This window comes from Prionailurus bengalensis, chromosome A1 (assembly GCF_016509475.1).
Source record: "Prionailurus bengalensis isolate Pbe53 chromosome A1, Fcat_Pben_1.1_paternal_pri, whole genome shotgun sequence".
In the NCBI taxonomy this organism is placed as follows: domain Eukaryota; kingdom Metazoa; phylum Chordata; class Mammalia; order Carnivora; family Felidae; genus Prionailurus; species Prionailurus bengalensis.
Genome location: NC_057343.1, coordinates 122851617 through 122866594, shown reverse-complemented (window position 1 = coordinate 122866594; position 14978 = coordinate 122851617). Strand labels below are relative to the sequence as shown.

The following is a 14978-nucleotide window of genomic DNA, read 5'->3' as shown; positions in this document are numbered from 1 at the left end:
AGACTAGTAACAGTCAAATTCTGTAATAAGAATTCCATTCAAGTTCTCTTACCTATAGGTCTGTGTGAAAGGCCTTTGGCAATGGAATTGGTCCTTAGGTTCAGAGCTACTGTGGTCTTGTGGTCCTGTGTCTAGGTTGAAATAGTAAAGGTAAGATGATCTCTCTGACCTCAGCCAATCGTTTAATAAGGGGGCTAGGAAAGGCTCTGGATGAGTCTGTGAAAATCTCCTGCAATTATGGAAAAGCCATCTTAGAAAAAATGTCCTAGAGCCTGCAGGTCAGAGCCAGCCCTTCTGCACATGAAAGATCTTGCAATCTGTGTTTATTGACACAGAAATTGGTTTTAATTATCCTGAAGGAATTCCTGGCATGTTTTTCCAAAGGCAGTCTTTAAATGCTTAATCAGTGGATTTCTGACGACCAGACCCAACTGGAGAGGTCTGCATGTGGCAGCAGTTGGTCAAGTGTAGTATATTGCAGTGTGGCTGCTAGTGATGGATTATAGGTATGTTTTGTCAGAGAAATGTAGGCCTGAAAATATTAACATCCACCCATGAAATGATGCTGGCTTTGGAAAGTATGGTATGTTTTATGTCTGAGAAGCCTCGGTTTCCTTCCCAGCCATTGATATGGTCTAAGCAACCTCCATAACCTCTGTTTTTGGTGTCCTGAAAGTAAATTGCTCTAGAGCCGGAGTTTAGGCAATCAATCAGTCAGCTTCACAGCCCCACAATTAGTGACTTGAAAGGAGGAACATGCCTTCCCAAGTATGGATCCAAGGAAAATATACATTCCTAATCTTTGCTTTGGCTTTACCCATTTGTGTTGACCTACAAAATATTTTAAGAAAAGAACTGTAAAAGGAAACGGAGCATGATGGTGTCACATCACAAAGCCATTTTAATCTTTCTGATACCTTGAGGGGAAACTAGGGTCCAAGATAAACATAAAAGCACCAAAGGAATTGTTTCCTTTTCACCTCTTTGCTTTTGCATCTCTAGGTTGAATCCTCCCACTAAGAGTATAAAAATAGTCAGTAGTGTTGCATACTATCTTTGATTCATGTCTCCACGTGTAACTCCAGATGGAATCTCCTTTTTTTTCTCCTTGCTTAAAAATGTCCTTCACACTATCCCCTTTCACTGCTGTTTCAACTAATAGACATAGAGGCCAAATTCTACTCTCTTATGTAGACATGCAAAAGAGATTAAGTCAGCACCTTGAAATTGGAATAGGAACCCAAAGGCATCTTTGGCAAAATACATTGAGCCACACTTTGAGTTGCTGAGAGTGTCTCTGTCCTGTGTGTAGTGACATAATGGTTTGGTGGTGATCTTTTTGCTTGCATGGGAAGGTTTCTCAGGCTATTTCATGCTGACCTTCACTGATCTGGAGATTTGCCAAGCTTATAGGGAAGTAAGGCCAATGGAAACGAATCCCTCTTAACCATCACAACAACTGAGCAAACAGTTCCACAGATGTCCTTGGTACAGCTGATGACTATCATGTTTAAACAGTCCCTCTTCCTCTTGTCTTTTAATTTAGTCTGTAAGCTAACTTGGGTTAGCCAGGTTGATAGGTTAGTGGCCAAATTTTAGCCAAGGAAAGAGTTGCATAAAATAGTAATGCCATCTTACACCTGTGAAGGGGCTTTGTATTTCTACAAAATGATTTTCACGGCTCTTGTTCACTCTGCACAGAAAAATTGGAGAGTGAGTTTATTTCTCATTTCCTCAGTACAAAAACTGAAATTTAGTGGAATTAACTTGCCCATGATCACATACCTGGTGTGTGGTGGAGACAAAATGGAAGTGCAGAGATTCTGATCCCTGAAACAGAGCTTTTCCCATGATGTTACAACACTAAATCAACTTCCACTGAACTCCCAACTGGATGAAATTTTGCATTCTTGGGAAAAAGTGTTCATTGTTGCTGATTCTCTCTGCACGATGTTGGCCACCTACATCCTTAGCACAAGGTTCTTTGGGGGAGCAACTTGGTATGTCATTGGGTGTGGGGTTTGTCTCATTTCCTTTTTTTTTAAAGTTTTTTTTTTGAGAGAATGAGTGGGGGAAAGGCAGAGAGAGAAGGAGACAGAAAATCCCATGCCGGCTCCACACTATCAGTGCAGAGCCCAATGCAGGGGGAGAACCCATGAACTGTGACATCATGATCTGAGCTGAAATCAAGAGTTGGACCCTTAACAAACTGAGTCACTCAGGCACCCTGGGTATGTCTCATTTCTAAGGTCATTCATTGTTACTATTCCAAATGGAAGGGTGTTGAGGCCACTCAACTTCCTTGGAAGCCCCAGAGAGCTGGAGTTTGTGTGTCTAAAGATGTGGAGAAGGCAGTAGACTTGATTTTGTTTCAATACTGCATACTACACCCAAATATATAACTCTTGAATATCTGCCATTTAGAGCAAGTGAGAAAATAGATAAGAAAGAATGGATGAATTATCACTAACACCATTCTTATCCCTGGAAACATAAGGGTAGCGAAGCTCCATTTACAGAGTGATTTTTTCCATGCTTATGTGTACTTCTTTTGCTTCATTTCCATTTAAATATGTGAACAATGAATTCTTTATTAAGATGGGCTTATTACTTAAGTCCTTGAACCATAATTGCCCATATGGAAAATTGGGACAGTACTAGTAACTACCTTCTATGGTTGTTATAAGGATTAGTGAAATGGTACAGCAGTTAGTTCAGTACCTGGCATAGATTAAACATTGAGTAAGTGGTTGTTTGGCTCTCTTGAGTATTTCTAGAAGCCCTAACTGGTCATAAGTATTATTTGCACTGTACCATACATTCTTTCTCTTTCCAAATCCCTAGAGTTTAGGCTTATACTAAAAATTATACTTAACCAGTGGAGAACACTGACTCTGGAAACCACTAGGTTTGTATTCTGGCTCCATCACTTGCCAGCTCTGTGACCTTGGGCACGTGGTTTATCCTTCCTAAGCACAGTTGCCTCCTCTATAAAATACAGATAACAATGCTTAATTTCCCAAGGTTGGTGTGAGTATTAAATATGACAGTGTATGTGATGTACTCAGGATAATTCCAGGTGCATAGTGTGCAGTAACTGCTAAATAACGTTAGGTTGTATTTACATTAATATTGGTTCATTCCTCTATATCCTAAAACAGAATCATTACTGTCACAAGGTGGTTGTTTTCATTACAAAACAGTGGAGGAAATAACACTCTAACCTTAATCTTTGATCCAGTACCAGATCTGGATGGTGGTGATTTATCTCTTTTAAATAATAAATATAATCTCATATAATAATATATGGAACCCTGTGAGAGTCTAAGCCAAACTGCTGCTCTTTTCTGAACATGAAATAAAACACTGGGAAATGAAAACCCATTATCTACTCTATGTACCAACAATAGGATGGTTTTTAAAGGTAATAGCATTGAGATATTAAAAAAGTAATGATAATAAGTTAATTATAAATTTCTCTTTCTATATTAGTGGTATTCTGAAGCTTCTTTTTAAGGCTTAATTTTGTTGTTTTATTTAAAAATCTTGTAGCTTTATTTTAGAACTTCTTCTTGTACTGTCTTATTCATAGATTCTCTTGGAGAGAAGGGAGGCTCTTCTAACCAGTGACACCAACCTGTTCCTGTTGGTGAATACGTCCAGTTGCTTAAAAGTTATGTGTACCAGAGCAGTCTTTTTTTTACACCGCCCCAGTCTCCTCAAAACTCCTTATATGCCTTCTGCCTTCTGTTTTCAACTTGAATGTTTATTAGAATCACCTGAAGTGTCTGTTAATTGCATATTTCTAGGCTCCTCCCAGAGTTTCTAAATAAATAATACTGGGAAAGAGCCAAAAAATTTGCTTTCTAGTGGTGGCCCAGCTAGAGCCACTGCTGCTTGTTGAAAGAAAGCAACTCTTTGAGAACCCCGGGTCTGCAAAACCCAAAGACAGCCCACTTCCAGGTGAGAAGGCTGAAGCATAGAGAGTTTTTATAGTGTGGCTATGTTACCATATTAGCCTTGATTTTGACATACGAGGAGTAACCTCAAAGAGGCTATAGTGGGGGCTTGGGGAGTGTGTAATGCACCTGTATATAACCAAAAATTGAAGCATCACTACCTCCTGGAGTCTGGATCTGAACCCCCTGTTTGTCACAGGAACCAAGGGAGAACCCAAGACAGAGAATAGTGGCACAATAATGAAGCATGAACTATCCAGATGAAAGCACCTATGGAAATAAAGGTATTAGTATTACTATTTATACCTACTGTTCTTAATAAAATAGCAACATGGAAGTGTCGAACAGTTCCATTTGCTTAAAAGTGGTTCTGGGGGCTCAAATCAGTTCCTTCACATATTAAAAAGAAAGTATAGATAGTAAGCACTGTTGGACTTACTGTTTTAAGAACTAAGAACATGTTTTGATGAAATGTGTTGTTCGTACACAGCAATAACAAGTGATGACTGGTTATAAAATTACCAGGGAAGAGGTGTGGCTCTGTATGAATGGACCCTGCTGTATAAGATGCTAGTAGTGTATGTAGAGCAAGCTAGAGAACCAGACAGATACATTAACTGCTCTAACAGAGAAAAATGGTTGGGTCAGTAGGTGAAGAAAGATACAAGAGCTTCTTAGTTTGTGTAGAATGAAGAATGAATGGCCTTACTAAATGATAATTTTTTTTAAAAAAATTTAATGTTTATTTATTTTTGAGAGAGAGGCAGAGAATTAGCAGGGGAGGGACAAAGAAAGAAAGGGAGACCCAGAATCCGAAGCAGGCTCCAGGCTCTGGGCTGTCAGCACAGAGCCTGACACAGGGCTTGAACCCACCAGGAGATCATGACCTGAGCTGAAGTCAGATGCTTAACTGCCTGAGCCACCCACACTCCCCCTAAATGATAATTTTGAATTAGAAGGGAAATCTAGACATGACAATTTGGGAAAAACAGTAACTTCTTACCTGTATTAAATGCTTGAAGGTCCTATTAGTATAAGTAGGAGTCATCCCACATGATTGGGATGAAGTAGCAGGAAGGCTTTTCTGCTAGCTTTGTTTTATTCATTTCTTGAAACTATGTGGTGAGAATGTTGAGCTTTACAGCCTCCTCATTTGACTGTGTTTCAGGGCCCTGGGCAATAACATCTTACATAAGAACTCTAACTGTTACTGAAAAAAAAGAATCATCAGAATTCTCTCTTGAGGTGGAGTTTGTAACAGAGATAGATAACAACTGTGAGTCAGATTGAAGAGTAATACCTTTAAGAAATGGTATGGGGAAAGAAGAGTTTCCAGATAAACATTTACTCTAGGAAAATGAAATGAAAAATGTGGTCAAAGACTTAAAGGGAGGGGCGCCTGTGTGGCTCACTTGGTTGAGTGTCTGACTTTGGCTCAGACCATGACCTTGTGATTTGTGGGTTTGAGCTCCACATAGGGCTCTGTGCTGACAGCTCAGAGCCTGGAGCCTGCTTTGGATTCTGTGTCTCCCTCTCCCTCTGTCCCTCCGCTGCTTGCACTCTCTGTCTCTCAACAGTAAATAAATGTCAAAAAAAAAAAAAAGACTTAAAGGGAGAAAAAAAAATAAGGAGCAGATGTGTGTGTGTATTTATATATGTATATACGTTTATGTATATTCTCCGTCGGCTTATAGATAAGGGTCAGGCTTTGGTGTCCCAAGGGAATCATGCGGCCTTCATGTTACCTTATATAGACTCTGGACAGGTTCTTAATGTGCTTTGGCTTTGTTTTCATAGAATACCTTGGGGTGTTTGTGATCGGAGGTGGGGTTGAACTCTTTCCTTGCTAGAGAAAGATTCTCCACTTTTCTGTCTGACCTATTTTAATAAGCAGTTTATATCTCTTGTAATTTCAATGTGCCTTTCTTACATTCCTGGTTACATACATAGCAACCAGGTAACCTTTTCAGTATGTTCTGATATGGTTTTGACCTGCGGTCTGAGTTTCATTGGATTTGGCCTCAGTTGCTGCTTTAATGAAATAAGACTAGACGGACTTCAAATGGGTTTCCCTGGAGCTGTCAACCTTGATGCCCTCCTTGCCTCCTCCAAGAGGGAAGGGAGGGGAGGGATTGAAATATTTGTGGTTTGGTCATGTTTTTCTGACCTGTGTCATATCAGCTTAAAATTTCCAAAAGCACAAGAGCAGCAAGTGGGAAAGAGACAGTTCATAGTCAGAATTTAAAGAGCTTGTTGGGGGGGTGCCTGGGTGGCTCAGTTGGTTTGGTGTCCGGCTTCGGCCCAGGTCATGATCTTGTGGTTTGTGGGTTCGAGCCCTGCGTCGGTCTCTGTGCTGACAGCTCAGAGCCTGGAGCCTGCTTCGGATTCTGTGTCTCCCTGTCTCTCTGCCCCCACCCCCAACACCTCACACTTTGTCTCTCTTTCCTTCAAAAATAAATAAACACTAAAAAAAAAATTTAAAGAGCTTGTTGGGAGAGAGACTGCTTTTCACTGCACCTCATCAAGTCCAACTGTTTCTGAAAAATCCTTTCGAAGTACAAAGGCAATGCCCTTTTCCAAATGCTGAGGGATTGTGGCTAAGCCTTGTTCATAGCTCTGTGATTGAGTGTGAGGTATAAAATGAATGAATGTGCTGGTGTTAACATAATGTAAGCATCACTTCAAGGGTTTTTTTTTTTTTCACAAGTTCAGCTACTTTCTTCAGAAATGGAATCCATTAAAATTCAGTTAAGGTTGCCTTGAGTTTTCATCATGAGGCTAAGGTTATTTAACAGCAGTGTAAGGGCATAAAGCCATCTACGACTATCTGACTTCCCAAACGGTGCTCCACTGGGAAACAATACTGTTGTATGTAGCAGCAGAGTGGTTTGAAAGGAGGCTGCCATATAACCTTTCATTTATTAAGTATTTATTTAGCACTTAGGTGCCCGGGGCTGAACTCTGCATTGGGATACAGAGGGGTAGTACACACACCTGGACTCTTCCCTTCAGGAACTCACAGACCAGTAGAGACACAGGACAACAAGTAAATACAATGCAGTATGAGACGTCCTGTGATGGGGACGTACAAGGGACTGTGAGATGATGTAAGGACTCAGTGGAGAGCTCATGAAGAAAGACATGGTCTGCTGAGGCCTGGAGGCTGAGGAGAGGGAGTCAGATGATATGAGGAAGAATGAAAAGTGTTCCATGTAGGGCCAGTGGTGTGACCAGAAGATAACGGGTTCATCCTACCTGAGTTACTTAGCAGTTGGGTGACTTCAGGGAAAAGTCCATCTTGACATATGATATTTGTCTTTCTCTGACTAATTTCGCTTAGCGTAATACACTCTAGCTTCATCCATGTTGTTGCAAATGTCATGATTTCATTCTTTTTGATCACCGATTAATACTGCATTGTATATATATACCACATCTTCTTTATCATTTATCTGCTGATGGACATTTGGACTGTTTCCATACTTTGGCTATTGTTGATATTGCTGCTATAAACAGTGGGGTGCATGTGCTCCTCTGAAACAGCATACCTGTATCTCTTGGATAAATACCTAGTAGTGCAATTGCTGGGTCGTAGGGTAGTTCTATTTTTAATTTTTTGAGGAACCTGCATACTGTTTTCCAGAGTGGCTGCACCAGTTTGCATTTCCACCAGCAGTGCAAAAGGATTCCTCTTTCTCCGCATCCTTGGCAACATCTGTGGTTGCCTGAGTTGTTAATTTCAGCCATTCTGAATGAGGTGGTATCTCATTGTGGTTTGGATAACTCACTTGAAAGAGCTTTTTAAACTGCATAGGATGCTAGAGTGTCCTTGTACATGTTGAGCTGAAGCATGAGTCATATGCTCGGTAGTGAGCCTAGAATAAAAAATAAAAATGGCTTCGGCAGGGTATGGCTGCCATCGCTTGCCTTGTTAGCAACTCCTCTCATTCTATGGCCTTTGCACATTCATAGCCAAACATGGCCTTCCCTGGGGGACATTTTTTGAAGCAACAAAACAGTAGATAACATGGACCATGGATTTGCTCCCAAATAGCAATTGGTATGTTAGAAAGTCCTCAGATGTTTCTGAGATCGTTCATCTCTGTTAATCACTTCATGCCCCTCCGTGACTGGTTAACACAAGATGAAGTGGAGGCTTGGCAATGATCCAGTTCAAGTGTCTTGGCTTTTCATATGGATAATCCAAAGCCTCAAGTGGACTTTTTAAAATTCTGGACCACCTAGTTGATGTGTGAGTGGTTGTACTATATGCATATATATATATATATATATATATATATATATATCCACTTCCATACAATGCATGTAATGTATTAATAAACCTTCATTTCATTGCATTAATAACTCATGATAAAACGAATATATATATGTATATATATACGTGTGTGTGTGTGTGTGTATTCTCTACCCTGCCTCCCCTTTTTTTGCCATATAGATTCTGTTCCTGTCCCTTGATATTTCTGACAATCCCCAATGTGCTACTTGCTCTTACCTGCACTCTAATCAGCCACTGTGCTATGAATTTAGGACTGCCTGTACTGGTACCACACAAACAGGGTTGTGTTGCTGGCCAGTACAACATTAGCTGTCATTGAGAATAATTGAAAATGTTCAGAGAGGTGGTTGCTTACTCTTTGGGCCCAAAGAGCCTGTCTGCACTACAAAGGGAATGGCTAGTTCAACAGTGAACCAAAATAATGAATTCTTCTGCATCACAGTTCAATTGCAGAGGCTAATTGTTAGTTTGTTTTTAGTCCCACTTGAGGCCTGATAACGGGGTTTCCCTTTGGAAGCTTGATTGAGCTGGTGTGCGAGGCAAGACTGTAATTCAGATATACCAGTGAAATGCAAACAGTTCTATGTATTAATGGTCACTAATGACCTGTAATGAAGCTATGATTTGTTAGGTTAAAAACAAAGATGCAATTAGTTTATTTGTTCAGGAGTGTAAATAGAAGAATTTGTCAATCTGCTGATTGTTCTTCTCCATTGAAGACAATAGGCTACAGCATTAGTCTTGAGCGGTGGCTCCTCAGAGCTGCCATTTGTCTGTTCTGAGATTCTCCCAGCTTCCTGACCAACCACTTAGGAGTCCAGGGCCTTGGTCAAAAGGAAATGAAAGGGATACTGTTCTTGGGGTCCTTTCTCTGTGGCTTTTCCTCTTGATAAGCCAACCACTTCAATATTAGCTTTTATCTTTCCTCTCCACTATGGCCCCATGCTTCAACTAACTAATTTTCTCAAAGTGTCATCCTTCATCCAGCAATATTTAACCCATAGTTATTAGGACCAGTTATGCTGCCAACACTGTCCTAGGTCTCAAGGCTTATAATCCTTATGAAGAGAGTCTTGATTCAGTCTGTGTCAACTTTACTATCTCTCCATCCATGTCTTTAAGATTTCTGTGCCACTAACTACTTCTTGAATTACTTATCACTAAAACCAAATGAAAAATCTCTTGCCATGAAATAGATGCTCTGTTGAGATATACATCTTAGAGGATAAGACACTCTGATCTTTTGGGGTACATCAAAACTGGAAGTAGAGATTTTGGGGAAGTATAGCGACTCCTCAGAAAAGATAAACCTTGTGTTTTCCCTAGTCATTTATTTAAATAGAGGGAGTGAATACATTTAAATCCTATGGGAGACCGTGACGTTAAAACGTAGAATCCTCTAATCACTCGTCAGGTGAAAACTCTGTGATCTACTTGATATCACAGAGCAGTAATGATGTAGGTTACCCCAATGAGCCTTTGGATTGCTTAAGATCATGCTGAAACAGTGGAAATTATGTCACTCACATATAACATGACTTCTTCCTTATCAGCATCACACTAATCTGAAATGACTATCAATCTGTGTTGGCTGTCTCCTTCCACTTGGGGCAAGCACCTTGGGTCTCTTGCTCAGTTGGGTCTAACACAGTGACTGGCATGTAATAAATATGCTCAGTAAATATTTGTTGAGTGAAAAACAGACACAATGATTAGAGTTTGAAAACCAATGGTAGCATTGGGAATATTGTGAGATAAATCAAAATTACTTGATAAAAATAATCTTAAGTATTAGTATTAGTAGATAATAAGTGCCATAGCTGACCTTTTCTGGGCAGGGTTGTTTTTTCACATCCCGTTAATGTCCACTTCCATACAATGCATGTAATGTATTAATAAACATTCATTTCATTGCGTTAATAACTCTTATGATAAAAAGGACCTCCTGTTTTTGTAGAAGCTACTAAAGCCTAGCAGAGTGTATTTCCTATACTCATCACAAGGGTGACCCACCAAATTTCTGCTGTGAAATGACATATTCTTCAGAGTCTAAAGAGGAGCCTTAATGTTCAGGAAAGCCTTAGCAGTAGCATGGGTGAATGCACTGGTCACTTTTCATTTGTTGATTCAGTGCATACTTTATTGGGCCCTTAGTATGTGCCAGGCATGGGGGTAGGTGCCAGGGATATGGAGTAAGAGCCCCTCTGGGGAAATACATTAATCAAGAATAATAAAGATGATTAGACAGTTGTACCTGTGACAGGCACTGTAAAGGAAGAGTTTGTGGTGCTGGGAGAGTGTGTAAAAGGCTTTTGGACCCAGACAGGGAAAGCTTCCCTGGTGAAGGGGTGATAGAACTAAATCCTAATGCCACAGTAGCAGTTGGCTGTGGAGGGATGATGCTGGTAGAGAGAACTACGTGGACAAGGGCCCTATAGCAGTAGCACAGAGAGAGTGTGTGTCCAGGCAAGTGAATGATGCCCCATGTGGCTTGAGTTCCCACAGGACTGGCATTAGAAGACGTATCTTGCAGAAAGTCTTGAAGGAGTAAGAGGACCTATGAATTTTTTACCCTATGAATAAAGAGAAGCAGTAAAATGTTTAAATGTAGGACTATGAGGAGCAACAACCACATTTGTGTTTCAAAAAGATCATTGTGGCTGCAGTGTAAAGAACAGATTGGAAATGCTCCAGAATAGATTTAAGGAGACTAGTGATTTGTTCATATGAAACTGACACAGAATCTACATAATATATGCCCATGTGAGGCAGTTCCCGGGTAAAGCACGTACCCTTCCAAGAGATTTGAGATGAGCTTCTCCGTGGTATAATAGAGACCTCTTCACTTTTCCTCTGTCATGCACACACACTTACCCAGACATAAATTAGCATCATTAATGCAGAGTGTCACATTAGAGCCCATTCCCCTTCTAGCTGATGCACTACTGTAGCACCTTCGCCTTTGTACTTTACCCTTCACCTTCAAAGGCTGTTCTCAGGTCTTATTTTCCTTCCCAGAAGTGTGAGATTGGTTTTTCTGCTGTGCTATTAGAGTGATCCTCCACTTAGAGTCTAATCTGCCGTGGCTTTGTGCCTGTTTGTCAGGAACTTCGAGAATATATTAAGACATTACACAGGGTGGAAGCTCTATTTTGACAATGATTATGCCTATTAGCTATTTTAATAAATGTAAATTGCTGTGGGGAAACAAACCATTTTATGCCACTTGAATCCCTTTCAAGGAAGCCTGAATCCTTTTTGCGTAGCTTAGATGCATTGCTGTCATTTTCCCTTCACAGAGTTGAATAAACACACTTAAATCAGACCTTTGTTATGCACCCTCTTACACTGTTGCCCTAATAAATCGTTGTGATTTTAGTCTTGAAATCTCTATTGGGTAGCGTTTGCAAATTTATCTGTATTCCCTTCCAGAATTGAAATTATTGGGACCGCAAGTCCACGTGTGCACTCTATGTGCCAAGCATTACACTTGGGATATCACAATGAATTAAGGCACTACTACTGTCTTTAAAAAGCTTACAATCATTTCTGATTGCTGGATCAAGAATAGGAGGTTAGATGGTCCATGTGGTGACGAATTGGAGTTGGAGACATCAGAACTCATCTTGAACTTTATAGAGAAATACCTGATTATATAAAGAAACATTTATAAATGTGTGTATGCATGAGCTTATGTACATATACTTATTTCTTTGTCATTTGAGAAAGCCTAAAAAAATGACACCCCAGTAGCAACAGTTACAACTAGCACCCACATCTTGATTTCTAAAACCACTGTCCAATGAAAGGAACCAGGAATCCTTCCAGATATGTGTGATTCTGGGACTAAGGAAAGAAATCTACAAGATGAGGCTAGAGCCTTTTTTAGTGCCAAAATGTAAGGAAGTGCTCAAAAAAAAAAAATACACTGATGGGAATATGTCAAAGGGACACAGGAGCCCAAGTGAAAAAGTTTCCAATGTCTCTAGTGGAATAATTTTAGCAAAAAAAAAAAAAAAAGAAGGAAAGAAAAAAGAAAAGAAGTATTGGATTATAAACCAAAGTACAGGGGCGCCTGGGTGGCCGACTTCAGCCAGGTCACGATCTCGCGGTCCGTGAGTTCGAGCCCCGCGTCGGGCTCTGGGCTGATGGCTCAGAGCCTGGAGCCTGTTTCCGATTCTGTGTCTCCCTCTCTCTCTGCCCCTCCCCCGTTCATGCTCTGTCTTTCTCTGTCCCAAAAATAAATAAACGTTGAAAAAAAAATTTAAAAAAAAATAAACCAAAGTACAAAATAAATATCCATGAATACGTACTGATGTTAGTAAATAATTGAATAAATTAATCAAGCAGAGAGGAAAATCTCCCATGCAGAGCTCCAAATAAATTATATACATGACCCATCCTCAAGGAACATAGCAAATGGGTGTATCTGTCTACTCTTCCCCAAGAGTGGGCATGTAGAGACTGCTATCAAAAGAGTACAGATTGGAAGAGAGGTCTGGAAGAGTAAACTTACAGAAAAGAAACCTGACTAACACTATTTCAGCTAGATGGTGAAGGTCCATATGAGTACTCATTAAGTCATGTTGATAGTACATCGCTGTGATGTAATGAAAATGGCGCTTTACCTCTGGGATCTTTATTTATGAGAGAAACATAAAACAAATTACAGTAGAGAGACCTGCTACAATATACCTGACCATGTTCTTCAGCACTGTCAAAGACACCAAAGGCAAGGGAAGTCTGAGAAACTGCCACAAACAAGCAGGGCCAAAGGAAACCTGACAGCTAAGTGTAATGTAGTGTTCTAGATGGGATTTTAAAACAGAAAAAGGACATTAGGTAAAAACTGAGGGAATATGAATTAAACTGTGAGGTTTAGTTAATAACACTTGTGGTTCATTAATTATAACATGTTTATAATAGCAGAAAGTCTGCAGGACGTATATGGGAATTCTCTGTGCTATCTGTTGACTTTTTCTGTTAGTCTCAAACTGTTTTTAAAAATTAAAGACTGTGAAGCTTATAGTCTAGTAAGCGAGTAGGCGATTGTAAGACACAGTGGGGGGGGGGTGGTATATAGGGTCATTGGAAGAAACATAAAGGGGCTTCTAACCGGTCTTTCAAATCCTGGCTTGACCATTTGGGACAAGTTACTCAACTCTTCGGATCTTCTGTTTCATCTTCTCTAAAATAGTGATAGAACCTGCCATGAGCCCATATAGGCTGTGCGATCAACTGCAGGAGCTCAAGCCTCCAGCTACAAGATGGGTGATTTACTAAACCTATCTGGGCATTAGTTCCTCATCAGTAAACAGGATACTGTAACTCAGAGTGTTGTCCTGGGGTCTGTGATCATGTATGTGAAGAGCTTGGAACAAGTCCTGGCACACTGTGCTACATTAACGTAAGCTTCCGTCTTCTCACAGGTTTATGGTGGAGACTCAATGGGATGATCAGAGATAGTGCTTAGCACATGATGTTGTAAGCCCTCTGTTGGTGGTGGTGGTGGTGAGGGGGGCAGTGGCAGCAAGGGAGAGTTTCCTGGAGGCCAGGAGATGCCCTTTCCATGAATCCTACACAGTGGCTTTCCCTGACTCTAAACTGAGAACAGAATAAGAGCTGACCAGATAAAAGGAAGGTGATGGGTGTGGGATATAGCAGAAGGAACAAAGTTTCCCAAGCCAAAGGAAGCATGGCACCTTTCCATAATTTCAAAGAGTTCAGAATAGCTGGAATGTGGAACCTAAGGAGGAGGAAGAGGAGAAGTAAGCAAGACCAGCATTATATCTAGAATTGAAGGCTGAAATAAGGATTTGGACTTTGTCCTGGGGTCAATATAAGACTTGTACAATCACTCTGGTTGTTATTTACAGAAAATGCATTGGAGATGGAAGACCAGTTAGGAAGTGAATTCAGTTGTACAGGTGAGAGATCATGGTGGCCAAGTTTATGGTAGTGACTCTGGAAGTAGGATTAAAGGATGTGAAGGCTAACAATAGGACAAATACTGATTATACAATTTTGTGGAGATATCTTTCTGCCTATGAGTCAGATGTATTATAGTGTGTAATACCTGTACAGTTTCTTAATATCTGCCTAAGATTAAAAAGACTGTAGGATGATAATATGAATGTAAGGCAGTGACTTTGAAACTTACACATATTTTCCACCCCAAGTATATACCACCATAGAGAGTTAAAAAAAATTAAACCATAAGCACGTAACAATCAGATTAATTCTGGAGTGCTCTAGACTAGCATCATCCTATAGAAATATAGTACAAACCATATGTGTAACTTAATTTTCTAGTAGTTACAGTAAAAAAATGTGAAATTAATTTTAATAATACATTTAATCCAATTTATTGAAAAGTTATTTCAACATGTGATGGAGATAAAAATATACATTAGATATTTATATTTTTCTTACATTGTCTGCAAAACTTGGTGGGTATTTTACACTTAGAATACACACAATTCATACTAGCCTCATTTCAAGTGTGCAATAGTCATATATGGCTAGTGGCTACTGTACTGGACAGCTCAGGTCTAAGGCTTCCAAACTCTTAGAAAATGTTTTTGGCTTTACACTTGCTGGAGAAATATTTTTAAACAAGTTAGTCAACATTTCTACTTTCATGCATGCACACGCCAACAAACTTTAGTGTACATACTCAAAAGCCTGTTTCTTTCACTCATGTTTTCACTAACTGCCCAGTA

The 14978-nt window shown here is 40.0% G+C and overlaps 1 protein-coding gene across 10 annotated transcripts in view; it reads left to right on the top strand.

The window, feature by feature from the left end:
• PPP2R2B (protein phosphatase 2 regulatory subunit Bbeta) overlaps window positions 1–14978 on the top strand; it is a 469020-nt gene that overhangs the window by 211577 nt on the left and 242465 nt on the right. For 4 of the 10 annotated variants that reach the window (XM_043590365.1, XM_043590390.1, XM_043590381.1 and 1 more), the window contains one exon: window positions 4159–4243. The exons of 5 other annotated variants lie outside the window; for them this stretch is intronic. In XM_043590365.1, coding sequence (XP_043446300.1) covers window positions 4207–4243 — 37 coding nt within the window. In that variant the 5' untranslated portion in view covers window positions 4159–4206. Of the gene's footprint in view, window positions 1–4158; window positions 4244–14978 lie in introns of those variants that run through there. One more of the 10 variants, XM_043590399.1, reaches the window with a different exon arrangement.